Source organism: Artemia sp. Qi Xiang Cuo, chromosome 20, assembly GCF_049724085.1.
Source record: "Artemia sp. Qi Xiang Cuo chromosome 20, ASM4972408v1, whole genome shotgun sequence".
Classification (NCBI taxonomy): domain Eukaryota; kingdom Metazoa; phylum Arthropoda; class Branchiopoda; order Anostraca; family Artemiidae; genus Artemia; species Artemia sp. Qi Xiang Cuo.
Window position 1 is genome coordinate 40,731,299 of NC_142813.1, and position 25,019 is coordinate 40,756,317.

The following is a 25,019-nucleotide window of genomic DNA, read 5'->3' on the forward strand; positions in this document are numbered from 1 at the left end:
GAGGTTTTTGGGGGAGTGTCCTCCTCGAAAATATATTTTCCGTCTAGAAAAAAACACCTCTTGGCCCAAAGACTTTAGAACCATTTTTATTGTATAGGTGGGAGAAGATGATAGGCGTAGGAGGGGGGAATAGTTTCTATCCCGCACCTTTCAAGTGATGAAATGAGCAGAATCTCGGTGAATAACCAATCAAATGAGCCTTTTTTAAAGTTCTACAAAATGCTTTCATTAAGAACCTTATATGCCCCCAGGTCATAACTGAAAACCCTTGCCCTGACGGTTGTTGGGGAGTGTCCTCCTCAAGAACATTTCTATCTGGAAATCAACTACGCTGAACAAAATGGCTATCTCAAAATTTTAATTGGATGTGTTTGGGGGAATGATGGGCGTTTGGGAGGGGCCTAGTAGCCCTCAAATCACTTTCGACTATTAAAAAGGGCACTAGCCACTCCAATTTCCAATCGAATGAGCCCTTTTTGAAGTTTCTACGAAGACTACTTTGATACGAAGTGCCCAGGTATGCAGAAAAAAACCCCAAAAAACACCATATTGTGCCCACATCGTTCTTTATTTAGGCAGCACTAGCGCGCTGCTTATGAAGATGCGAGCGTGAAAGGAGGGTTAGATACAGTCAAATCCCTTCCAACTATTAAAAAGGACAGCATCCCATTGAATATCCAATCAAATGAGCCTTTTTTGAAGTTTCTGTGACAACGCCTTCTATAAAACCTTATATGCCCCGAGGGCATAGCTTACAACCCTTGCCCCGAGGGTTGTGGGGGAGTTTTCTCCTCAAAAACATATTTTCTATCTGGAAAACAACTACGCTGAACAAAATGGCTATCTCAAAATTTTGATTGGATGTGTTTGGGGGAATGGGGGAGGGGTTAGTTGCCTTCCAATCATTTTCGACTCTTAAAAAGGGCACTAGCCCTTTGAATTTCTAATCGAATGAGCCTTTTTTGAAGTTTTTACGACAACGCTTTCTGTAAAAAACCTTGTATGCCCCCAGGGCATAGTCTAAACCCTTAGCCCCGAGAGTTGTGGTGGAGTGTCCTCCTCAAAAACACATTTTATATGTGGAAATCAACTACGCAGAACAAAATCGCTATCTCAAAATTTTGAATGGCTATTTTTGGGGAAATGATGGGCGTGAGGGGGGGGGGCGCTAGTTGCCTTCCAATGATTTTCGACTATTAAAACGGGCACTAGCCGTTTGAATTTCCAATCGAATGAGCCTTTTTTGAAGTTTCTACGAGTACGCCTTCTATAAAAACCTTATATGCCCCCAGGGCATAACTTACAAACCTTGCCCTGAGGGTTGTGGGGGATTGTCCTCCTCGAAAAGATATTTTCTCTCTGGAAATCAACTACGCTGAACACAATAGCTATCTCAAAATTTTTATTGTATGTGTTTGTGGAAATGATGGGCGTGGGGGGTAGTTGCCCTCCAATAAATTTCAAATTTTAAAAAGGGCACTAGCCCTTTGAATTTTCAATCGAATGAGCCTTTCTTTAGGTTTCTACGACAACGCCTTCTACAAAAACCTTATATGCTCCCATGGCATAACTTAAAACCCTTGCCTCGAGGGTTGTGGGGGAGTGTCCTCCTCAAAAAAGATATTTTCTACCTGGAAATCAACTACGCTGAACAAAATGGCTATCTCAAAATTTTGATTGAATGTGTTTGGGACAATGATGGGCGTGGGGGGGGGCTAGTTGCTCTCCAATCACTTTCGACTATTAAAAAGGGCACTAGCCACTCTAATTTTCAATCGAATGAGCCCTTTTCGAACTTTCTACGACAACTCCTGCGATACGAAGTGCCCGGGTATGGAAAAAAACAAACAAAAAAAACAACACATTGTGCCCACATCGTTCGGGGAGGGGGGGGCTAGTTGCCCTCCAATCACTTTTGACTATTAAAAAGGGAACTAGCTCTGTTAATTTCCAATCGAATGAGCCTTTTTTGAAGTTTTTACGACAACGCCTTATATAAAAACCTTATATGCCCCCAGGGCATAACTTAAAACCCTTGCCCCGAGGGTTGTGGGGGAGTGTCCTCCTTAAAAAGATATTTTCTATTTGGAAATCAACTACGCTAAACAAATTGGCTCTCGCAAAATTTTGATCGGATGTGTTTGCGGGAATGATGGGCGTGGGGGGCTAGTTGCCCTCCAATCACTTTCGGCTATTAAAAGGGCACTAGCCACTCCAATTTCCAATCGAATCAGCGCTTTTCGAAGTTTCTATGACAACTCCTTCGATACGAAGTGCCCGGGCATGGAGAAAAAAAAACAAAAAAAACAAAACAAATTGTGCCCTCATCGTTCTTAACTTAGGCAGCGCTAGCGCGCTGCCTAGGATAACTTCTATTCGTTTTGGGTTTCATTAATTTATTGATTTGATTGGTGATTTGTGGTAGTTTTACAATTGGAAGATTATTTGACTTTATTTCTGCTCTTTTTTGGTTTAATGGAGCTATTTACTTTTCTGTGGAAAACTTATTTTTTGGAAATTTTTTGAAATTAGTTTTTAAGAAGACAGGACAGGATTCAGGAAGTTTCCTGAATGTCACTTGGGGAATCTACTGCAGAACTTCAGGTATAACCTAGACTGATTACATAAAATATGGGTGAATTCTACTAACCCTCCAATCTCCTCTGACTCTTAAAATGGCACTAGAACGAACCCCAGTTTGCCCCCCCCCCCAAAAAAAGCTAAAAAAAAAGAAACTGCCCCCTCCGGACCCCAGTTTGCCCCCTCCTCAGCTAAAATTTAGTTTCTTCTAAAATCTTGTAAAAACTAAGATAAGCCTGCATAATTCAGAGAAACGGGCCAGTTTTCTCTAGTAATTATTTTGTATTTATGTAACTATAAGGCTTTTTTTATTTCTCACTGACATTTTCACTTGATCTGGGAAAGTTTAGTCCACCTTTGCCCCCCCCCCCAGGATTTTGACGAAATTGAGCCCCTGTTTTTAGTGCTATATAACACTTACGGATGGTAGAATTGAAAAAAAAAACATCACATAGATATGAACAATAGCTTTCAAATGAGTCATTTAACGTCACTCTATAAAGTTCTGGTAGCCCCGCAGCCCCAGCTTTTCCACTTGAGACAAGGCACCCAAAATGCCGTTTTTTAAGTCCATCTGGAACTTGCTGATGGCGGAATTTATAGGAAGGAAGGACATATATATGAACAATATCTTTTATATGAGCTACTAAAAATTTGTCTAAGATACAGGAGATACCAAAATGCCCATTAACAATACATCCGAACCGATACGCGTGATATCGATGAGCCATATATCATTACAGCATTCAGCCCTTTTTAAGAGGACTACGAAGGGCTGCATCATCAATAAAACCACAGAAATTCAACCTTTAAATTATAATAAACTAAATAGTTATCTTAAGCTGTTCATTGGAAAACTTTGGGGGAGGGGCCTGTAGAGAGGAGGGACTAGTTGCCCTCCAGTCTTTTTGGTCACTTACAAATTTAATTCCCTTTCGAATGAGCTATTACACATCTCTATGATGCTCTGGCCACCCCTTAGCCCTGCTAGAATAAAAAAAAGGGGACAGATCGGTGTTGCCTATGCAAAAAAAGCGATTTTTTTTGTTGTTCAAGGTGGGGGACTATAATTTCCCTGTGAAAGGTTTTCGACCATGCTAATTCCAATGGTGCGCTTTTCATTTTGATCTGACGCCATTTTCGAGTGGTTTCAGGCTTTTTTTCGAAATCAGCGTAGATTTCTTTTTGCAATAGACTTTTAGTTTTAAGACAAACCGAAATAATAGTCACCATTCCTGAATGAGTGTCAGATGGTAATGTTTTTCACTTGGTAGCTTTTTTCTAAACGTGGTTTTTAAGTTTTGGTTACTATGAGCCGTGGTTCGCTCTTTACTAGGCTGCAGCTATCGCTGCAACCATGATGAGGTTGTCAAGCCAAAGCAGGCTGTACTACAAATTTGTTTGTCTCGTGGGAAAGATATTACGCTCCTGAACTACACTGATGATATCCTGAGTCCTAGTAGATCGCTTTTGTCGAGTTGAGGAAAATGTCTCACACCTACCAAATGTGTATTTGAAGGTTGGTCTTTCGTTAGTCAGAATAAATTTGAAATGCTTGTGTTTTACCTATGCTCTAAATAGCCTTTTACCACTTATTTTTGACTTGGTTATCAAGTTTTTGTCACTTCTAGTACTATCATTTATCTGGAACGTCTGTTTGCGTCCAATCTCAATCGAGTCGTTTGGTTATTGTTCGGCATTTTTAAAATATAGTCCATTGTAGTTACGGGCTCCTTATTGGCAGTAAATTGCTATTGATACGTTTTTCACTTGCACTCCCTTATAGTGTTTTTGTTATTCCGTACATTCTGTCATATCTCCCTTATAGCCCATTCTATCGGGGATAAAAAAAAGCCTTTTTTTCTTTTTACTATAAGTACCTTCTTAACCTCCCACCTTGGGCAGGAAATTCCAGAGAAACAGCAAAATTTCCAGCTACTGATTCTCTCACTATTTTTTTTTTAAATAATTAAGTTAGTCCTGAATTTTTTAGAATATGAGCAAGAATTTGATTCGGGTTAGGTTTTGTGATAAAAAAAATAGCTGTGTAAACTTCCTAACCTTTTAAGACTTTGTACGAGACTTAACTGAGAAACAAACATATATTAATCTTTTCTTAATAATTATAACGTTTTAAAAACAAACAATTAGCCTACTGATTGCAGTTGTATAGATATACGCAAGAAAACTTCTCTATTTTCTTTCTATTAGGATTCGTAACTCTTCAGCTGCATTTGGATCTTTTGTCGAAATTAGTTCCATTTTTTCCGACCATCGGACGACGGTTTAGCTGTATTTGGCTCTTTCATAACACTTTTGGCTCCGTTGTTGCCATATTCGAGTGAAATGACCCTCTTCCTTGGTAAGGCTCTTTCATTCGCTGCTGCGAATACACTGATATATAGAACGATGAACTTGAGGATTTTGATGTGGCCACTTTTTTAATGTTGTGAAAAAACAAGAACTGTTCAATATACATTTTACAATGTTTCATTGAAGTGATATTGTAAAATGGTCCACATCCCCCCTGTGAACCATTACAATCGTTGTCTTTTCTTTTGGCTTTAGGCTGTTCGTCTCTTCTGAATGTCACCATATTCTTTGGATGTTTTACTCCTGTTGTTGTTACTGCTGTCGATGTCGGTTGCTGTACCGTAATCACCCTCTCACGAATTCTCTACCCCATCTTTCGCACGGTTCTGTAGTTTGATGTATCACTTACCACTAGCCTCTTGCTATGACGATTTTGATCAAGAACACTATGGTAGCTTACATTCATTGTATATTTAACCATTGTATTATTATGGTAGCTTATATAGTATTCATGACGTCATGGCGTAATGATATTATTTCACGACGTCATGCGTAATGATATTATTTCATGACATCTTCAGAAATAATAACATAATGTCGTGTTTTTCTATTCACGTCATAGTTCTAATAAAACTATGACGACATTCATTATCTAGTAGGGTTTCAGACAAGGTGGTTCTAATGATGTACTTTTGTTTTGATCTGACTCAATTTTTAGGAGTTCTGGGTTCTTATATTTCTTAGCATTGGACGTGATCGTCTCTTACTAGGTTGCTAGCTACTGCTGCAACACGGATTTTTGAAAATCTAATTTGTTAATGCTATAAATAGGATACTGGATAATAATTTTTGTTCACTATACGTAATATTCACATAGTTATGAGAGGCAGCGTGGCCGAGTGGTCCAAGGTGCTGGTGTCAGCCACCAGTCTCTTCGGAGGCGCGGGTTCAAATCTTACAGTTCTTTACCACGAATTTTTTGATTCTGAGAATCAGGCAGCTAACTAGGGGTAATTCTCTATAACTTCTTGTCCCATTGTCATTTAAGTTTGTTCTCCCGAACAAACTTAATGGCCATATCGCCTAGAAGAGGAGACAATCAACACTTTGTACTGAAGAACAGCTTTGCAAGCCGCTGGATCTCCATTTGTAATGGTATTTTACTGAAAACCCATACTTTGAATCATTTAATAGGGAAATCAACAGACACAACTCTAGGGAGAAACACTAGATACGTGGTTGAATATTATTCACTATTTTAACTGTGAAAATTGATTCTTGACTTATATTAATTTTTTTATTGAATCATTTTAATTTATTGACCTTGAAAACTGTAATTTATTGATTTGCTGCCTTAATTTTTTGTGTTGCTATTTATTTGTTTTTTTGTTTTTTTTATCCTTGTTTTGGGTCTCTTTTTTGTGTCATGACATGCTCATGTTAGCTCTAGCTATTGTAGTGAATAAAATATATTCTATTCTATAAACCGTAAGTTTTTAGCGGCCGTGAAAATAGTCATAGAAAATATGTACATTTCCGAATGTAAATGATAAATTAAGTAAATTAACTACAAAGCGAAACAAATGTATACTCCGATATGATCGGACTTGTTGAAATATTATAGATACCTTGTCTTATCAAAATCAGTGTTTTGCAGATACAAAAACCATACTTTTTGCATCGACTAGGGTTATGTACAGCTGAGTCAATTTTTTGTATTTCACTGTTAAAATTAAATTTACTGAATTTAGAAGCAATGCAATTTTTTTCCTATTTTTACGCGACAGAATATTTTGCCAGTTGGGTTTTTGAGTATTTTAATTTTTTGTATAGTTTACCATTTGTTTGTTTTTAACGCTATGGCTGAATCAATTATCTTCTTGACAAACTAAAGAAATATAAGCCTTAATCAAGAACATAGGCACTAACTTTGAGGAGCTGGGGCGCCAAGCGTGGCCAAAATCCTGATTGGATTTATTAAGAGTTTCTACAAAAAATGAGCTCAAGCGGGCCTCAGTTTATCGGCATTTACTAAACCATTTTGACATGTAAATACATTCAAAATACTCAGCTTTAGCTCAAAATGGAAGTTACAAAATTATCTGAAGTTTTCTGACTGCTGTATTAAGCACTGTTTAACATTATAACAGTATGATTTTGTAACAATTACCATATGGTACGTTCAACTACGCTTGAAAAACGGTATCTGTCTTCAAAAATGGTGGCATACCCTAGAAAGCTGTTTTGTTTACCCTTTCTATTTTAAGTACAAAAGCTGTTAAACCATCATAGGGTATTGTAAATTATTTTTTCAGTACAATATACATCTGTTTTTCTGTTAGGTCTCATTCTGCTTTCAAATATCATATCATTACTGATTTAACCAAGGGTAAACTCAGCAGTTGGTAAGAGACTGAGCACCCTAAAAAGACTGGTACTGGTGCAGTATGTGGACGCTATAGACATCTAATTTGAGTAATGCTAATGAAATAATATAAAATAGGATGAATATATAATAGTTTATCAACAAATTTGAGCTATATATTTCCACATTAGGGGGAGGGATGTGGGTAAAGCATACCATATATTAAATACCTAACCTAACCTAGGTACCTTTTTCCCAAAAACAATCGTTCAAATAATTGTAACTCATTGAGAAACCACGGCTTTGCAGTCATTTATGTATAGCGGCCTCTTGAGAATAGCCTATTTGACGGATTTTTCGTGACTGGTTTCCTTGCACATTATATAGAAGTGTCCACATATTGCACCAGTACCAAAAGACCAAATGCTGACAAAAATTGCAAAATTTTGTAATTTTAGAACAAAAATCTGAGGTTTCACTATAAGAAAAGAAAATTTCTTTCAAACCATTATACTTTTACATTGTTACTCCTTGGAGAGTAAAACGATTGTCAGAAATTAGGTTAAAATTTTCCTTAGGGGCTTCTTTTTGACATATTTTAAGGGAAAGAATTGTTCAGTGATATTCAGTATACAAATATGAATATATTGTTCCTTTACATTCAAGGCTGTCTAAAATTTTTATGACTTCAAATAATAATTAGTAATTTTTACCCTTTGAAATATTAGAAATCGAAATAATTTTACTCCTAGAGTTAATCCTAGGTTTAGCTGTTCTTCTCGCAACACTATGAGGCATAGACACACAAACTTTGAAGTGCTAAAGAATACAGCCATCTGAAAATACTGCTCGCGAGTAGTCAGGATTCCCACAAAGAACAAGTTCGAAATGGTCTACAAAATCTACACTTATTTACTTTCTAATTTAGTGACAAGATGGGTAAGATAAAATGAAATCTTGATGATTTCATTGCTTTTAATGATTGCATATGAAATCTTGATGGACTTTTTTTTACCTGGATCATGGATTAATTTCGGCTATGTTTTGAACCAAGACTGTTTTTGGCTGAGCTAAGCAAGGTGATAATGTTTTCGCATTCAGCTATTCTTAATTTTATCCAATCAAACATTCGATCGGGTATTGATGATGAAGTTATTATTAATCATGCAGTGGAGTTTTTTCCTGAAAATACTCTCAAAGATGCTAAAGTTGATTTATGGGCAGAAATATACCCCAGTAGTAAAACAGCACCAAGGAGACAAGGTAATAATGCCTCCGCTCGGCACGTGGAAGATATGACTGATTTGCTTCGGAAGTGCGAAAACGCGGAGCTAACAGTGACAACGTACGTAATCATTTCACCCACTGAAGTGCATGTAATTCCTGCTGTTGCTTATAATAAAATTACTCCCAAAATTTTTGCTCTGGATAGTACCCTTAACTTCATCAAAGAAAAGGTAACAGCTTACGATTTAAATTTTCCGTCACTTCCCATTTCTTATGCTAGTCCTCATATTGAAAGCACTGCTACCCTTATCATTTCAAAAGTGCCTACTAAACTTGACGACCCTTCAAAACGGGCTCATGCTATTAATAAAATCCCTGGCCATGAAGCTATTCACAGTACAAGGCCTCCTGGCGATAAGCTGCTTGTTCAGATTAGTCAATCTGCAGCAAAGATTTCCAGCGATGCGGTTCCAACCGTATTGAATAGCTGTGACGTCATGATTCACGAAAAGGAATTTCATGGCATTGTTAAGGGAGTGCCCGCTAATTATGAGGTGATAAATTTTAAGGAATGTGAAGGTGTCATCGACGCTGAACGTCTGGGAAAATCTCTGGCTGTGAAAATTACCTTTGCTGATGCCGTAGCCCAGAGTAGTAGCCTGTGACTCATGCTTAAGGTGGGTTATGAATCATTCCGGGGTTTTTAATTCATGCGGCCGCCCCGTTGCTGTCATAATTGTCAATCTCCCAACCACATGAAAACCAAATGTGATAAGCCAACAAAATGCAGTCGCTGTGCCGGCTCTCATGTATCATCCCGTGATTCCCCTGTGTTTTTGATCCAAAATGCGCTAATTGTGGGGGTAATCATGCACCGTATAGCCTAAAATGTCGTATTCTGCGTGATGTCCTGAGCAAACGTGTGACTCGGAAATGACTGTGGAATTGTCCGTCTCAATATGCTCTTTTAATATCAATGACACGAAAGATAAAGATGGCTCGTTAAATAAAAAAAATGAATGATTTTGACATTTTGTTCTTGCAAGAAAATTTACTTCCCACCATATTCTTTAACTCTCTGAAAAAGAAGAAGACACCATACTATCTTTACCATCAATGCCTGAAAAACAAAAGGCCGATCTTCCGAGGGCCTTGCATGTGTTATCAAACGATTAGCTACTCCTTTGTCACCTATCTTATTTCATTCCTCTGATAACATTATGGCAATACGACTTGGTCACCTTGTATTTATAAATGTATATCTTCCCTGCGATTAGAAACGACTAGCTTCACTTACTAAGTTTTCTAATGCCTGCTCATCCCTTAAAACTCTATTATGCAATACTGAAAGGCATGGGTATCGTTGTCTATTGATAGGTGACTTCAATTGTGATGTTCATATCTCCTCTACTCGTATCAACTTAGTTTTAGATTCGTTGCCTATTGGTTACCGAATAGTACACAAAGCTCTTAATTACAGTTAAATTCATAATAGTGGTACTGTGACCAATAATAATCATTGTATTTGCTCTGCCGATGTTCCCTGTTCTGTCGGTAATGTTGACGAAGACGAATGTAATTTTGACCACCTTCCCCTTTCCCTTACTGTGACATTAACCGCTGATCCATCTAATCATCGTTGTGCTGCTAATAAAAAATGGTGTATGAAACGAGAGTGGAGTAAAGCCAATTGGCCTTTCTATATTTCTGCCCAAACAGCTCTGTTGTCTTACGTCAAGATCCCGTTTAATCTACTATGCATGAGTGTTTTTTGCCACAAGTCAGAGTGCAACTGAATGTTTATTATCTTCACTTAGCTAAGTGCATGAAACAAGCTGAGAATGTGGCTGTTCCCCTTGTCTGGGTTGAACTCCAAACTCGAAGTCGGATATGGAAAGAAGACCCGCGTCGTCAAGCCATCAAAAATCGTGCTAAACTCTGCATTTGCAACTGGAATGCGCGTGAGTAGTCCTCACAAGGCTAAGTGTGTGATATAAAGCGGAGATCAGAAGTGGAGTTTTAATGGTATCTTCGTTTGGTTCGATATAATGGTGGAGTTCCCTAAAATTGCAGTACACTGGAAATAAGTCATTAATACGTCTAAATTTGATTCATTAGAGACTAGTGATGTTATCCCAGATTCGTCTTGGCTTGGGCATTATAAAAGTATTTTTGTAAGATTGAGTATAGTATTCATTATCATTTTCAGTGCTTAATTTCTAAATTTTTGCCACCTAAAGTTTTGCAACGTCATGTTATTCCCGTCTCAACTAAAAGTAATCATTGTTAATTGTATGCTGAAACTTATGTCTAAATCAAGTGATCTTGATGGGATTAGCACGCACAATTTACGTTGTGATTGTCCGGCACTAGTCGCTCAGCTCGTTACTTTTTCAGTTCTATCTTTGTCAACGGTTCCTGATTCCTTCCTTTGCAGAATGGTAACTTCGATTCTTAAACGCGGAAGAGACCCTTTTGATTGCAGTTCATATAGGCCCATCACTGTTGCTTGCAATATTAGTAAGGTTTTTGATTATTTTCTGCTCCCATATACCATTGAACAAACTGCGAAAGATTCGAACCAATTTGGATTTCAACCTCGTATTGGGTGTCAACATGCGCATAAGGTTTTAGCTTCAACTCTTTATGATGCCCAATCTAAAGGTTATGAATTACATATTTGCGCTTTGGATTTATCTAAAGCCTTCGATGGTATTTGCCATGCACAAATGTGGCACTCTTTGTCAGAGTTTGGAGTGAACCCTTCTGTCATACATGTACTTAAATTTTAGTATAGTAATTCGTTTCTTCGTTTAAAATCTGGTAGAGGGTACTGCGGTAGTATACCAGTTCAATCTGGAGTACGACAGGGTGGGGTGCTATCACCTTATCTATTTAATGCGTGCATTCAAAAATTGTTATTAGGAATCAAGCCTTCGTATTTTTATAATTTATCTAATGTGTCTTATATTGCGTATGCGGACGACCTGCTAGTTTTAAGCCGAACCAATTCTATTTTGGCATTATCGGTGCAACGTATTCCTATGATATTTCGGGATGTTGGTCTGTTTTTGAATTTTTATAAATGCGAATAATTAGTTTTCAATCCCAAATCATCAGTTCATAATTTGTCCTGTGGATCCTCAGTAATTCGCAATGTTACGAGTTTACGGTGGTTAGGAATTAGTATTTTTTCTACACTGAATTTATTGCGACTTCAAGTTTTGAGAGATGTTAAAGAAAAGTTGAAGATCGGATATGCAAAAATTATACCTAACCGAGGAAAATATTTACGCCGAGCTTTAGCTAAAATGTATTCCACATATTGTGACCATTCTGTCTTGTTTTTAACTGGAATGTATTTGTTATTGAACAAGAATGATTTGCGCAAGCTCCATATCGGTTATTTTAGATATTGCAAATTTTTATTGTACCTTTCCACTTCATATCGTAATACACATATTGTTGAGAAGCATCGTGCTATTGACAATGCCCAATTGTTTGAATTGCTTACTAATAATTTGACAAGAAATGCCTTTATGTCCGTAGGCTCAAACCATAATATTATCCTTGTGTTTTTGTCAGTGATTAAGGTTTAAGTTATCTTTGCTTCTGTGTATTTGATTATTTTTTTCCTTTTTAGTGTGCTTTACTCCGCTTGTTTTGTATAAAAGTGGGTTATAAATAAATTATTATTATTATTAAAATATATTTTACTTTAAAAAGTCTTTGGCTTATTGCAGTTTTGTTTTAATTTAAGCAACTATCACAAGTAAATAATGCCAAATTTTTTTCGTTTGTCAGTAAACAAAAAATGTAACAGTATGCACAATCTCAAAAAGAAACTAAAAAAGTCGGCTAAGTAGAATCTCATTAAAAACATAATGATGAGCCCTTGCCACCTAATAAACTTCCGACGTAAACCTCACCTAACAACACCTAATAAACCTCATTGTGGGAAATATAATTCCTAAATTTTTGAGGTATTCTTAATCTCACTCATTCTTTAAAAAATACATGGAAATTTAAGGTTTTACCTTTCATTACTATTTAAATAAAATCAGACTCGAAAGAAAGATAACAAATAGGCTCGAAAGAAAATATAAAAGAGATAAGAGCCTATTAGATTGTAGCAGGGGTTTGCGCAGATCTGTGTGATGCTCGTTTCAGGTTCCCGTACCATTGAAAAATCAATATAAAACCAAATTCTATGGAAATTTATAGAAAGACGAGAAGAAAATAATTTGTTTTTAAAAACAAATTCAACAGATTCATCATTTATGAAAATTTAGCTTAAAAATTTGGACCTATTTTTTGAAAAAAAAATGGGTGGTCATATCAAAATAATTAAACCTTACCCCCTGCATAGAATTAAAGTTGGCGGGAATATAATTGTTTAACTTCTTAAGGTATTCCTGACTTCATGCTTCTTTTGTACCAAACAGTAAATTTTATATTTGCAAATTATGTTAAAATTGGACAGGCTGTGCAGAATCCGTTAGTTGTTTACTTTTAGATCTTTTTACTTTTAGTTAAAAGATCTGAAGCCAAAGTGGCCTACCATGAAAAAACAAAGAAGAAAATATTGAGAAACAACGGGTATATGGCGAGTTGGAACAAATAGTTGAATAATAAAACGAATATTTCACTTCTGTAAAAGTTTTATGTTGTCATAGAAGTATCTCGAATGTATTGGAACATATATTTCACTTCCCTGTTTTTTTTGTGGATTAGCTATTGTATATAAATGTTTGATTCTCTCTTTTTTTATTTTAGTTCCCTTCCTTTTTTAAGTTGCCATGGTTGAAATTCTTTTTTCTCAACATTGAGGCCGCCTTTTTGTATACAGGCGAAGTATTTGTTTGATTATTTGTTCCTACTGGACATAGACCTGTAGTTTTCCAAGATTTTCTGCTTTGATTTTGAAATTCTGTCACTGCTTTAATGGATTTTAAGGTGAATTCAATTTCTTGTCTACAAATAAACTTTATTTTTTTTTAAATAGAAAAATGATTCAACAACGGCTGTACAAAATCGATAAGTATATACTTTAGTTTACTGAGATGTGGTTAATATCAAAATTATTAGCCCCTAACCCCTGAATAAAAGCTGAGGGTTTTAGTGATGAGATATAATTCTTTAATTGTTGAGGCACTCCTAATTTGATGCGTTCTTTCGACGAAATTTGAGTCTACAAATAGAGATCAATTAAAAAAATTTATAAAACTCAAGACAACTGTAAAAGCAATTAAAATCGTACCAATAAATATAACAAAATTGTGTATTCGTTTCACTGTGTTAATATTGTACTTATGAAAAAATAAACTAAATACAACTAACTTACTAAGATGACACCCATCAAACTCAATACAAGGTACTAAATTGACACACGCTTGTCCTGCTGAAATTGAACTTAAATAGATTAATAAACTCTGTAAAATACCCGGCAATAATATAACAAACCTATAATTAGTAACATATGAACTGACTTCAACTGAGCTATAAATCTCTCCAGGATGTCCCAAAAATAGTACTTTTTTGGCGTGCTCTGTTTTTAGTACTGTTATTTTGGGAAAAGTTGAATTTACGTCCTCTGTAAAAGGTGTTAGACACACATAGCCTAAAGCGCATGTGTTGCTGGCACAAAAGTGAGCGTTCTCAATCACTGATCTTGCTGGCTGACAGGTAGTGAAGGATGCGCTTTTGAAGCAGAGAGTTGAGTCGTTATTATTTTTGCAACATTCTTCTTTGGTAGCAATACCTGAAATTTTAAATGATTACTAGTAAACTTAAGTATTCTGGGAAATATCATCTCGCAAAGGATTATTGAACCTGAATATCTTGCCAAAAATTCAAAAAAATTGGTTGAAGAAAAAATATTATTTGTATTTCATAAACCAAAAGAAGGCTCTGTTTTTGGCTCAAGAGATTTTATTTTGCCCTATTTTGGCGTCTTACGATAACCAAATGCTAAAATATATTCAAACTTAGTGATATCCAAAAGTGTTAAGCCCATCACCGAGTGAAATTTTTATTGTAATTGCGAATGCAAAATGGTTTCGGCTTTTTTGTCCTGTTTTTGCGCTCTCCTAAATCCTTGAGCGAATTTTGAAGAATATCCAAATCTGGTGATACCCAAAGTGCCACACCACCCACCAGGTGACATTTTTGTTTTAGTTCCGAATATGCCACATTCCACTGCAAAAGCGTAATCTCCGAAAATGTGCATATGTTTCTCATGAGAGAAGCATTTTTTTCAACAAGTAATTCTTTTATTTCGGTTTTTTTCAGTATGAAATCGTAACCATTACAGGCAAATTTTCATGAATTTTTTTTTTTTTTTTATATTTTTTCCAGAATTATTGGACTAAAATTACACAGTCCTAAAATCAGAGACAATTTAAAATTGAAACTAAATAAAATTAATATAAATAAAAATTACCAAAATAACTCAGCTGGTTTAGCAGTTCAAAGTAGACTACACAGTCTACACTTTAAGTATCCCATCAAATCCCCAGCAGCACCATAGCAGCGGAACAGGTCGCTTCCGTAATGATTTCATTTTTTTGTTTAGTAGTTCAAGTAGTTCAGTAGTTCAATGTTGACTGCATCATAATTATCCCTCTCCTTCCTCCCTCAAAATCCACAGCAGCACAGATAGATGCTACAATGTCTTCGTTTTCGTTTAGCAGTTCAAAGTAGACTAGACTACACTACAAGTATCCCACCAAATCCACAGCAGCACCATAGCAGCGGAACCGATTGCTTCCTTAATGATTTCACTTCTGCTTTAAAAGTAGACTGCATCATAATTATCCTTCAAGTCCACAGCAGCACATATTGAGGCTAAAATGGCTTCATTATCGTTTAGCAGTTCAAAGTAAACTAGAAGGCAAATATTCCACCAAATATACAACAACACTGTTGTAACGGAACCGATTGCTTCTGAAACGGTTTTATCTTTCTTTAGAAGCTCTAAATACGCTCCATCATAGATTTATCACCAAATTTAGGACAACACAGCAGCTTCTGTAATGATTTCATTTTCAGACACAATTAAAAGTAAGTTCAGTTCAAGCTACCTCCGGTGATTTATCACCGAATCAAGGTAATTTTGGTTCTCCAAGTGATTCTTTAGGGTCCATATCTAGTTCTATTTATTGACGTTGTTTCTAAAATGGAGGTAATACCCAACATTGAATTTTGTGTTAATTCGTTTTCGATAGTTTCGCGTTCTTGTTAACTTTTATATGGAACCAAAAACAATTTAATTACACAATCTTATATATCCTCTGTCGGCCATGTAGCACCCCAGGGAATCAAAAGCACCATTCCTTATTTTTAGGTTTCGAGTCTCCCTTTGCTCCAAGACTACACAGGAAGGAATAAATATTTGGGTTAATCCATTTTTTTATGTAGCTTGCATTGAATTATTAATACATTGTGGTTCTATTCATGAATTTAATATAAAGCATCGATTGTTGCTGAAGTTTACACAAATTATCTCAAGGAAACTTACTAAGAAGGTATGCTGAATCTCATGAATCTTTTTCTATCATCCTATATCCTTTGGGGTTATTTTCCTAATATGTGCAAATCTTCTTTTGCTAATAACTTTTCACGGGTATTCCTAGGCTTAATGTTTCGTTACAGCGTTTAGGTACACAAAATGTGAAAACAGATAGAAAGACGCTGACCTTGTCTATTAGGCCGTTATTGCTAATGGGGAAACGTCAACGATAAAATGCACGTTCGTATAGTTAAGGATGCTGTGATGCTGACTTCGAACGATTTCATTTAATCGACAAAGCTATCGAATACAGTATCCTGACAGAAAGGTTTTAGAAAATTCATATTCGATGATTCTCACGAACAGGGGCGTCCAGGCACCCGTGCAATAAGGAAGAGGGTAGGGGATAACCTTAGAGTTCACCCATATTTTATACAATCAGTCTAGGTTACACTTGAAATTCTACGGTAGATTCCCCGTGACATTCAAGAAACTTCCTGAATCCTGTCCGGTCTTTTCTTCAAAATTAATTTAAAAAACTTTTTCCGCGACACAAGTTTTTCAAAGAAAAGTAAAGAGCGTCATTCAACCAAAAACGAATAGAAATACTGACAAATAATTTTCCAAGCGTAAAACTATCACAAATCACCATCAATAAATAAATGAAACCAAAGACGATCAAATGAGCAAAAATTAACATGAGCAGGACTGGCAACCCCCATGCCTTCTCCAGACCAGAACATAATTTGCACTTTACTGAAAAAAAATCCATAAAATATTAGTTTATTATACATATACTGACATTTATTCCTTAAAATGTTAATAATTTTTTTAAATAAAAAAAGTGAAAACATTTCAAATGTATTCTGTTTTCAGTAAAGTGCAAATTATGTTCTAGTCTTGAGAAGGCATGGGGATTGTCAGCCCTACTTATGTTAATTTTTGCTCGTTTTGAGGTTGACTCGTTTATTTATTATAACTTCTATTCGTTTTGGGTTTCATTAATTTATTGATTTGATTGGTGATTTGTGGTAGTTTTACAATTGGAAGATTATTTGGCTTTATTTCTGCTCATTTTTGGTTTAATGGAGCTATTTACTTTTCTGTGAAAAACTTGCTTTTCGGAAATTTTTTGAAATTAGTTTTTAAGAAAAGACAGGACAGAATTCAGGAAGTTTCTTGAATGTCACTAGGGGAATCTACCGCAGAACTTCAGGTATAACCTATACTGATTATATAAAATATGGGTGAATTCTACTAACCCTCCAATCTCTTCTGACTCTTAAAATGGCACAAGAACTTTTTGACTTAGTTCAACATGCACTTAAATATTCCTTGAAAGCTTCACCTTAATACTTTTAGCTTGTGTAGTAACAATAGTTGTATTGGCATTAGTAGCAGTATGCGCATAGCACCTCTGGTTTCTTCAACATCCCTTCAACACACGCTGAAAGTTTAAACCATCAACCGTTCCTGAAGCATTTTTGATACGTCCTCTTAACAACCTATGTGGGCATAGTGTGTTTCGATTTAGATCTATACTGTTTCAATATTTTCCGAGTTTTCCGCCTTGATCTATTTAAAGAACTTGAATTGCATACTGAAAGTTATCGATGTGTGTTTGTAGTGTATCTAGGTATTTCAATCAATCCATGTAACGCTTCAAAAGATACCAAATTTCCCTATGAAAATTTTTGTTTCCATCAGTCCTTTTAAAATTGTCGCTGCAACTTCTTTTTGATACTTCCAAAACCTTTGTGCCACAGTCTTGCAAATTTAAATTCAATCCGTATTTGATGTAGCATACATAAGCTACTTTATTAACCGCTTTGAATCATGGGATAGTTTTGATTCTGAGCTTAGATTCCTAAAAATAATTTCTTATTGCAACAAATAAAAGTGTTATTTAGGTAGTCTTTATGTTGCGATTTTTCCCGGAGACACTTTATAAGAAATAATTTCTAAAGTTGTCATCGCACATCTATTTCCTTGCCATACTAGAGGCAAGTTTAGCTTTTGCTTTTTTGTTAAAAAGTTTTTACTCAAGATCAGCCTTCCTTATAAATTTACCTGTATTATTGTCCTTGTTTAAGAAGTCGGCAGCTTCACTTATACAAAATCCAGGAGCCGGTGTTTGGACAGCTTCTAACAGACATGCACGCCATTTCTCTTTATTCTGAACCTGACAATCATTGACACTTTGAATGATGTTCATAACCTGTAGTCCGTTCTCACCAGAGATGGCGCTATCCTGCGTAAAGAATAAGAGGAAGGATAGTCGTATTACAGTGATCTCTGATAGATGGCGTGAGAGAAACTTTGTAAAAAAGGCCAAATTTGTTACATTCGTTTGAATACGTTATACAAGTTATCATTCGCAAATTAGAGCGCACAAATAAGTTCCAGGTCCATACAATATAGTAGAGAACATCTAAAATTACACAATTTACCGATTTAGAAATATTGATTAATTTTAAACGAAAACTCCTGAGCATTTATAAAAAAAAAAGTTGCTGATTTTATGTATCATGAAGTTGGTACCACCAATAAACGGCCAAATTCAAAAACCTCTTTATTGTTGTCACTTCGGCTTAAGATTTATAATCTTAAAATAAAAGCATACGAGATATTCTGCTAAAAACCTTAGATTTTTTTTCAATTTTGGAGCCTTAGGCATTATTGCATGCGACAAAATTAAGAAAAAGGCATTGGAAAAAAAATCATATAAAATTCAACTCGGAATTACGCCAAAAAGAAAATTGTCACGCTTGACTTGGTTTACAATTTAAGTTTGTGCAGTTTTATTACGCCAATTTTTTACTTTATTTCTGATTCTATTAGACAGAAAAGAGAAAAGAGGGGTGTATTCCAAAATCCTCGATCCACACTTAACGGAAAGGATTACATAGTAATAGTTAAAAAAAAGTTGAAAATAAACGTTATTTGATTATATTAATTAGAAGTAAGTACAAATAAGAAACAAGTTATTGTGTTGCTGGAGCAGCACTTTGGTTTAGTCTTTTTATTTCCTATGCTTCTGATTTTGATTTACTGAGAGTTTTTTTTTACAGGAAGTGGGGACCTTAAGCGGGATTGAAGAATCCAGACTAACAGCTTTAATCAAAACTTTTAAAATGATATGTGAAGAAGAATTTTTCTTCCGGAAAAATGATGACACGTTCACTAGAGACGTTCTAAAATACGCTTTTCCGCTTAACCTCAAACTTATTATCCATTTCCTGACTTAAAAGAGGGACAAAGGGACAACGTTGGCCTCCATTCATGCAAACTGAGAATCCCTACATAATTTGCCTTAGAACAAAGTACAGGATGCTATATCTCTGCTTAAAAGTTGATAAGATAAGATATTTATTTCAAAAAATGACTATCACAAGCCCCGAAGGGCCGAATTCGCATTTCGGGGTCATATAATAAAAGAAAGACATAGAAATAGCACAACAACTAAAAAACTGGCTAAACAATGCCAAAAACAACAATATCAGAAAGGCAAAGCCATTCATTAGTCTAAAAAACAAAAAGTGTCAAATGTAAGAAAGTTAAAAAGGCACAAATTAAAACAAAACCAAAAAAAAAATGAGATAAAAATAGTGTTAAAAAGGTTCAAAAGAGAGTATATAAAAAGGGGAGGGAACGGAAGAGCCAAACGGACACCAGCATGGGTATCACCAGTACAAAAAAAAAAAAAAAAAAAAAAAAAAAAAAAAAAAAAAAAAAGTTAGTGGTTTATTTGATCAGTAATGAAGGAGACAAAGGGTTTTTTCATATCTGGAGGTTAAACAACGGATGGGGGACAAGATAGGGATGGGTTCAGAAACAGTACGTGGCAGGCGGTGTCTGGATGGGGAGTGTCTTTTGGGAAAAATAAATTGATGTTGGGAGGAGGGTAGTTTAGAAGAACTTTGGGCCAATTTTATGCCTCCAATCACACAGTATAAAGTACAACACTGCTTGGGGAATTTTGAGAGTCAGTGGGCCCTTTACGCTCCAACCGTACTATGCTTCAATCATCAGGGCGTACACATGCAACCAAGGGACAGACAGGCGAAGCTGCGAGACAGAAAAGCTTCAAATCCAACAGGTGGTAGACTATACCGTGGTACACAAAAAATAGGACTTGATTTCCCGGAGATCGATCACGTGAGATTAGTTACTTCTGTGGGAGCTAGCTGAGGAACGGCCAAAATTCAAAAGGAATGATATACGCTTGAAACATGGTAAGCAAGTGCTTACAGTCAAATAAACTTTGCCCAACAAATATTAGACCGCGCTGACCTTTACGATCTAGTTGCTAGTAGCCTTCAAAATTTCATAGGCTAGTCCTAGTCTATGGATTAACGACGTTTCTTGACTACAAAGACCTCTCCATCGACCAAGAGGCAACTGGGATTGAATTTTGGGCCCATATTACCTAGCAGATATCAATCCGCTGTACTAATGCAGGCTCAAAATCTCATAGTTCAGGGAGTCCCCGACTTTAGAAACCATGAGACTTGCTAGTGCCTTTATCGTTAGAGCCAGCGATCTAAAAATACTTGGGGAAAGTATTTTTGAATGAGAGTACTTGCTTACAAAATTCCAAGGGAATCCGGACACTTTTCTGCTTAAGACAGGTTGGACTGAAAATGTATGCACGCCTTTGAAAATATGCCCCGTCATTTCTCACAACCAAAAGAATTCGTACAGCAAGTCTCAAACAGATCTGAGCTCTTTCTTGCAGGAGTCTGAGAAGAGACATATAGTCAACCTTTGAAAGTCATCATTCTCACTTCCCTTCAGCTTAAGGTATTTTCCCTATAAGTTTCAAGCTGATGTGTGAAAAAGAAACCTATTCACTGCTCTGCTTAAATTTTGGTTATGGGTGATACAGGAGTAGCCATGGGTCCGTTTTACGCATGAAATCATACAAATTGAAATATTTAATGATCTTGGTTCAAACAAAGTGCAACATGCTATGTTTCTCCAAGAAAGCTGGTGGTAAAAGAGAGGAAGGATGTTGTAGGGGTCGCAGCCGGACTTGGCGCCTCCAATAGCATACATTGAAAGTCACTGCAGGTCACCAGCTTAAACAAGGTATTACCTGGCTAACGTTTCGCTCAATTACTGGTAGGGAGATGCAGGGAGAATAGAGCTTGGAATTGAGGGGCAAGGATGTTTTATAATGAAGATATAACGAAGAACCCCCCCCCCCCGTCGGTGCCACGAAACTTATAAGTTAATATACCAGTAAAAAAAAATAGTTCTGGCTTTAAACACAGTTTGAATTGCGGTCTACTAAAAATTCGCTACTGTTCTATTGTGAGTAACAAGTACTAGAAATAAAAAAAAATTTGCCCTTTCTAAGCAAATAATATTGCAATAAGTTTTCTATACCAATACAGGTGTTTTCGTAGAACTGCCAGCTACAGGCTACCACTATCTCCACCCCGCCCCCTCCCCCCAAAAAATAACTGACAATAAAACCACCGGTAAGACAATACCAGTCAAATAGTTGCCACACAAAAACAGATACATTACTTAATTGGGTACATTCCTTGAAAAATGGCACTTGTGATTGTTTGTACTGCTCATTTGAAGCTGAATAAAAGGGCATTACGTGACATCTTTGCAAAGTTTACATTAACATAGCACCCTTTCAAACTAAGTAAGCTCTGGCAATCAGCCCAATCTGTTTCCTCCTATAATTCTTCTTCTTCTATTTAACAGCAGGCGGGCTTTTCAGTAATAATATTTAGCCCTTTTCCTTTTGCTTCACTCTGTGGGCTACAGAGCTACTTGTTCTCCATTTATTTTGACACTGATTTGTCCACTATGCTTTGGGAATGTGTTTAGGGAAGGTTTTCTTGGGTGTTGTCCTTGGGATAGCATGATTAGCAGTATTTATTAGTAAAGATGCCAGAACTTCGGCATGTGTGTCAACTGTTGTGTTTGAAATGCATGAATTTTGGGTGAAACTTGTCTTCACCATTTAGCTTATTTTGGAACATAGGCCAATTTGCTTTAGTGTTGACATATCTAGAGGTATGTGATAAGGTTTCAGCACGTTCATTTAGGGAGCAAACGATAGCAAAGTGGTCAGTACATAGACTATCAATTTCATTTATATAAATTTTATTCAAAATATTTAATGACACAATTTGTACAGGTTTGGAGGGGTAGCAACAGCTAATTCAATGTTATTTGAAGTAAATACGCTCAATGAACTTACCAGCTTTATTTGCTGGTTTATTCCCCCACAAGAGGCTGTGGGCATTGAAGTCTCCACAAATAATGATATTTTTTAACATATTAGAATTATTTATATAGTTGAAGAAATCCATGGCATCTGTTGTTTGGCCATTAGGGTTATAAAAGCTTATTATGTAAGATTTTGTATTATTCAGCCAAACACTGATACCAATTGCATCAACATCATTTACAAAATCTGGAAAGTCGATGCCACAGAATTTTATATTATTATTAACTATTAAAGCTACTCCACCTCCTTTTCTCTCTGATGATCTATCCTTTTTCAGGATAGTATATCCGAGAGACTTAATTTGTTGATTTTGGGTTAAATGAGTTTCCTGGAGGCAAGCAATATTGATGGATTTATTATTCAAAAAAGATATCAGTTCATTCAGATTATTTTATGTGAGTGATCTTAAGTTCCACTGGAGTATTGATATGTGTTAGGTTGTTAACTTATTTTTCACATAACTGTGTATCAGTGTTCAGTTTTGTTAATAGTAAAGAAAAATCGTTTTTTGCTTGAATGAGTATGTCTTCAGGGATGTAGATTTCTGCCGATTCTGCAATGATTTTTGTTTTCTGTAGTTGATGTATATTCATGGCCTCGACTGCATTACAGTTTAAAATGAATAAGCATATATTTGGGGATTGCATGTTTAGTAGTGCATCCTGTTTGTCAGTTAAGGGATTAATTCCTGGTAGTGTTTCTGGTTTGTTTCTCCTTGGGAGGGGGGGGGGCAGGCTGACCTCATCTCACTGGACAAGGAGGCTTGTGGACTTGTTGATTCTTGCTGATGGGGATGTGAGCTAGGGGGCTTAGAGGATGGTGTTTTATAAGGGGTACTTGATGCATTGGGGGCGTTTGACTCTGGGGTTTTGGTTGGTTTCATTATGGGCTTTATTTGGTATTGTTGGGCAGCATTTGCTTCCATTGCTGCAAAGGGGTATGGAATGGCCTTCTTTGTTGCTATTTGGAGTGTTAGTGCTCTTTTCTTATATGCAGGGCATAGTGATTTATTGGTAGATTCATGTGGGCCTTTGCAATTGATACATGTAGGCTGAGTGTTGTTGCAAGTTGTCAACTCTTTAGGATGGAATGCTTTACAATTACTACACGCTAGGAGAATTTCATTGCATTTGTTTGTTGTGTGTCCCAGTTTGAGACACTTCTGACACTGGATAGGCTTTGGTTTGTATTCCTTGTGCGGTTTGATTTGCTCAAATAGGAATAACTTTTCTGGGATACTAATTTTTTCCTTCAGTGTAAATAAGAAGGATCTACTTGTTTTTAGGCCATTGGAGTTAGGTTTACCAAGTTGGGTAACATCTTCAACTGGGATTGTGTTGCCAGCCCTATCTGAGAGCCCTTCTTTTAACTCCTGAATGGATATTTCTGGGGGAACATTATAAACTGCTATTTTTGTTGGAGATTATTTTGGGTTCTATTACCATGCGTTAATTGGGGTGCTGAGGAGGGATTTTTAGATTTATTATTGCGTCTGCTGATTTCTTATCTTTGACAGATATTAGCAGAGATCAATCAAGGTGAATATTAAGAGAGAACATTTATTTTAGCAATTTGAAAATTGCAACTCTTATTGCAGGAATATTTTTTATTTTAAAGGGGTTAATAGGAGAAATTTTAAGGTAAATTCCTATGTTTTGGTAGGGATGATCTTTGGAGGAGAGGGGGGAAACACTTCTGATTTGGAAGACTTTTTCCCTTTTTTTAGAGTTTGTAGAAAGGACCTCTTGAAACCTATTATCATCATTTATAGTGACATTTGCCCCTACACTGATCATTGTCCTATTCTCAGAATTGGAGCTATCATGTGAACTTTTATGATAGTGAGCTTGACCAGCCAATATGGGTATCAACTTCACTGGTATTTGGGGTGGGATCTGGGGAGACTTTTTTTTTGGAGGAGTTCTATGCAGTACTTATTGAAATAAGCTTTAAACAAAAACAAGACAGTATTTTACTATGACAACGTACCATCTGCACTAGGCTGTGGCGAAAACTTCACCATCCGGAAAATAAACACCACAGTGTGGCTTTTAGGAGGATTTTGAGAACGATTGGTTTGGTACAATTAATGATAAATCGAAATAAAAATTCACGAGAGATTTATTTTAATTTCTTAAAATGTTGCTGCTGTCTTTAATATTATACAGCTGCTGTTTGTCTTTGATATGATACTATAATATTCGGTTCTGAAAATATTTAGTCTTCTTCTTCTTGTTTGGATTGTTATGGAGACACTTTCGCACCATCTCATCACCGGAATCAAATTCCGGGCTCTGCAATGAGTTGCTGCAGTTGAGTTCAAGCTCTGGGTTCCCTATTACCGGAGAATCACACTGCACCATTACAGGACAATGTTTCGAAGTTTCTTTTTTTCCAGTTCTGTAATTTTCTGTAATTCCAGTTCCAGTAATTCGTGAATTACAGTTTCTGTAATTCCAGTTCCAAAGTAATTTGGAAAAGCAAGGATAGTATGTTGCTTACAGAAAATAGAAGGAAACTGGGTTTATATTCACATATTCTAAGCTCTAATGGGCTTGAACACTCATATAGTGTTACAATTAATCATTCCACTGCTACTGAGAGCCATGAGGCCAGATCGTGATTTGAAATTTAACTTGAACCGTTATAAACATAAAATGCAAAACACGAAGAATAATTTTGGATTAATATCCAAAGTTTCTTTGTTACAGTTTTTTTTATGCGCTATATGTATAGCCCTTACCTTGCTCACAGATATAGTAGGGAAA

At 36.1% G+C, this 25,019-nt stretch overlaps 1 protein-coding gene across 1 annotated transcript in view; it reads right to left on the reverse strand.

Moving 5' to 3' along the window:
- Nucleotides 1-13,539: 13,539 nt before the first annotated feature.
- S2P (membrane-bound transcription factor site-2 protease) overlaps nucleotides 13,540-25,019 on the reverse strand; it is a 37,978-nt gene continuing 26,498 nt past the window's right edge. The window contains exons 5-6 of the mRNA XM_089106471.1: nucleotides 18,066-18,246; nucleotides 13,540-14,246 (exon numbers count right to left, since the gene is read on the reverse strand). Of these exons, the coding sequence (XP_088962597.1) occupies nucleotides 13,690-14,246; nucleotides 18,066-18,246 (738 nt within the window). The 3' untranslated portion in view covers nucleotides 13,540-13,689. The remainder of the gene's footprint in view (nucleotides 14,247-18,065; nucleotides 18,247-25,019) is intronic.